This window comes from Dipodomys ordii, unplaced genomic scaffold, assembly GCF_000151885.1.
Source record: "Dipodomys ordii isolate 6190 unplaced genomic scaffold, Dord_2.0 Scaffold22, whole genome shotgun sequence".
Classification (NCBI taxonomy): domain Eukaryota; kingdom Metazoa; phylum Chordata; class Mammalia; order Rodentia; family Heteromyidae; genus Dipodomys; species Dipodomys ordii.
The window spans coordinates 14,173,641-14,177,406 of NW_012267238.1; the positions used below are offsets into that span (position 1 = coordinate 14,173,641).

Sequence of the window (3,766 nt, forward strand, 5' to 3'; positions counted from 1 at the left end):
CTTGAGCCACAGCGCCACTTCCGGCTTTTTTCTTTTTGCTTATGTGGTGCTGAGGAATCGAACCCAGGGCCTCCAGCATGCAAGGCAAGTGCTCTACCACTGAGCTACCTTCCCAGCCCCAGAAAGTTGTTTTTTTTAACCCATATGGTGCCTGGATCTCATTCATGGAGATGCTAAGATTATTTGATCTGGAATATATTTGAGTGTATGAATTTTTCAAAGTTTTCAGGATTTGCTAATGTATAGCCAAAGCTGAAACCACTGCTCCTTTGTTAGGAAACTATTAGCCAACTAACTTCACTTACGACTTACTTCCTGCTCTTGTTCAAATGAAACTGTATGTTGGAAGAAACTAGAATTATTAGTTGCAGCTGGAGTATAAAAGTTACTGATACCAGGCATGGTGGCTCATGCCTATAATCCCAGCTGCTCAGGAGACTTGAGATCTGAGGATCACGGTTCTAAGCCAGCCTGGGAAGGAAAGGCCATGAGACTCATCTCCAATAAACCACTCAGAAAACTGTACGTGGACCTGTAACTCAAGTGGTAGAGCGTTTGCCTTGAGCTCAAGAGCTGAGGAACAGCACCCAGGCCCAGAGTTCAAGCACCACGACTGACAAAAAAAAAAAGTTACTGGCTCTTAGGAAATAGATGTCCACTCTTAGTTTATTAAATATAATTAACTTCCTTTGAAAATTAAAAGCCTTCCAACTTAAAGACAACATATAAATAAATGTACCCTTCATATACTCATGAAATTATTTATTTTGATGTTTATGATTTAGAATATATTTCTTATCTTTCTTTTCTTTTTTCTGTGTGTTTGGGAGAAGGGTCTATATTGAATTCAGGACCTGGGCACTATCCAAGCTTTTTTGGTTCAAGGCTAGCTCTCTAGTACTTAAACTACATCTCCACTTCCAGCTTCTTGTAGTGGTTAATTGTAAGAATCCCATGGATTTTTTTCCTGCCTCAGCTGGCTTTAAACATTGATCCTCAGATCTCAGCCTTCTGAGTAGGTAGGATTACAGGCATTATCTGCCAGTACCTGGCTTTCCTTTTTCTAGAATATCTTTCTAAATTTCTCTTCTGACTTTCTGATACTGAATATTTAATTTGTAACCTGATATCTATATAAAACCATCTCATAGATAAAGTGTTGGTGACACTGTAAATATCAGGCTGTGGTTGTGGTACAGAAATACAGTATTTTGCCTAGCATGTGTGAAGAAATAATATAAAGCTTCATATTAAAAAAAGAAGAAATAAGCCTGGTGCCGTTCACTCATGCCTGTAAATTCTAGCTACTCAGGAGACTGAGATCTGAGGATCATGGTTCAAAATCAGCCTGGGCAAGAGTCTATGAGACTCTACCTCCAAATAACCACCAGAAAACCAAAAGTGGCCCTGTGGCTCAAGTGATAGAGCGCTACCCTTGAGCTCAGGGACAATGCCCAAGCCCAGAGTTCAAGCTCCATGACCAAAAAGAGGAGAGAGAGAGAGAGAGAGAGAGAGAGAGAGAGAGAGAGAATCCAGATGTCAGTGACTCATGCCTATAATACTAGCTATTCCAGCCCAGGCAGAAAAGTCTATGAGACTCTTATCTCCAATTAACTACCAAAAATTTGGAAGTGTAACTGTGGCTCAATTGATAGAGTGCCAGCCTTGAGCTAAGAAGCTAAAGGACAACACCAGGTCCTGATTCAGGCCCTAGTACTCCCCAACCCCCCTTCCCCACCCCCACCCCCACCCAGCAAAAAAAAAGGTCAGATAAATTGTGTGCTACCATTACTAAAATTATGAATCACCAAGTAGCAATTCTTCCTTAACATAGAAACTTTCTTTTAGAATGCTGTGAAGTTCATTGACAGGGGCAGTTATCGAGAGATCTGGGAGAATGACTGGCTAAAAAAAGAGGTAAGAGGAATTCATCAGAATAATTTCTTTCTTTCTTTCTTTCTTTTTTTCTTTCTTTTTCTTTCGTCTGTCATGGAGCCTGAACTCGGGGCCTGGGCACTGTTGCTGAGTTTTTTTGCTCAGGGCTAGTGCTCTACTACATTGAGCCACCGAACCACTTCTGGTTTTCTGGTGGTTTATTGGAGATAGGAGTCTCATGGACTTTCCTGCCTGGGCTGCCCAGCCTCCTGAGTAGCTAGGATTACAGGTGTGAGCCACTGGTGTCTGGCTTCTTTCACAAATTTTGAACTAGAAATGACTGATTAATTGTAAACTGAAGTCATGGGGAAAACACTGAACTTTGATTAAGAGAAAGTAAAACCCAAGTGAAGTCCCATTGCTATTATCATTGTTACTCAGCACATACTATAAGTAATTTTAGTAACAACCAGAAATAATGTGGGGCTTTACACTTCACCCACTACACTCAAATATACGAAGTTTCTTGATGTCCTAAAAGTGAACTAGTCTTTTTCATGAGCCTCCTTCCTCCTGGGTTTCATGTCATCAACCTCCCCACCAATGACTTTTCCAAGATGGCCCCAGGAAATATGGAGAGGAGCACGTTGGGGAGAATAGTCGTGCATGGCTTTTTGTGAGTGTGTTACTGAGTGTGTTAGATCCAGGGGGCTTCCTTTGGATCCTTGATCCCTCTTGTCTTTCTTCTATACAAGAAGTACTGTTTAGATCAAAGGCCCAAAGTCCAGGAGCCCAGAGTGAGGTGTAGCCACTCACTCCATATGCCAAATAAAGAGACATAGTGAAAGGCAGAGAAAGGAGATTTATCACATAGAACTTCAGTACATCTTCAGCCATTTTCAGAGATCCAGACATCGGCTTAAATACAGCTCAGATAGAGAGAAGGGGGGCAGGCAATGAGAAATGTATGAATAATAAAACAGTCCCAAGTCACAGGTAAGGCCTAGTTGACCACTAGTTCGGAGTTCCAAAGAACTGTTATCATTTCACTCCTGGAACAGAAGAGGAATAAGGTGGTCTCCTGACTGTTTGGCTGTTGCTTTTAAGATGTTAAGAAGAAGGCATTGTCTGTAGGAGGATCAGCTTCCAGCTGAATCTTCTCTTTCCTCCTGAAGCCACAGCCCATCCATTTGCTTGTGTTCAAAATGTCCCCTGCTCACCGAGGCCTCTGCACCTCAACCCATCCTGACCTCAGGTTCTCTTCCCATCTCCTCAGCCAGCTGTGCTGCCTTCGACACAACTGCGGGTCTCTGTCCACCAGTGCTACCTCATGGCTCTGGCTGGGGTGGTCCAAGGCAGGTGCTCACTCTCCACACTATTGACATTTTGCACAGCTAATTCTTTGTTATGAGCTACTGTCCTGCCGTCCATGATGGCCCCTTTGTCATTGTCTCCATTCCTCATTTGTTCTCATCTGCCTGAAAACTCCTCCTTCAGGCACCAACTTTGATAATTTCATGAATCGTTTTATAACCTCAGGAAATCTTGAGGACTCACTCCAACATCATTCTCATTTCTCAGAGTGCTCTTTCTAAAATACGTTAAAAATTCATCTGTTGGTGCATCTGTGACCTTGATACACAGGCCATTTGGGTTTTTTCAATTGTATATTCATGTCACCTGATAAATAATTTATGCTTATTAAACATTTACTGAATGAATATCAATGAATGTAAATTCAGCTTAGAACATAGGTAAATAATCTTAGGTGATCCTAGATATTCTAAAACTTTTGTGAATTGTTAATGTTGTGTTGAATCTAGCAGTCTCTCTCTCTCTCTCTCTCTCTCTCTCTCTCTCTCTCTCTCTCTCTCTATATATATATATATAT

The 3,766-nt window shown here is 41.6% G+C and overlaps 1 protein-coding gene across 1 annotated transcript in view; it reads left to right on the forward strand.

Moving 5' to 3' along the window:
* The window catches only part of Ccdc83 (coiled-coil domain containing 83), a 38,768-nt gene that overhangs the window by 20,735 nt on the left and 14,267 nt on the right, over positions 1-3,766 (forward strand). Inside the window, exon 6 of the mRNA XM_013014054.1 lies at positions 1,849-1,917. Coding sequence (XP_012869508.1) covers positions 1,849-1,917 — 69 coding nt within the window. The remainder of the gene's footprint in view (positions 1-1,848; positions 1,918-3,766) is intronic.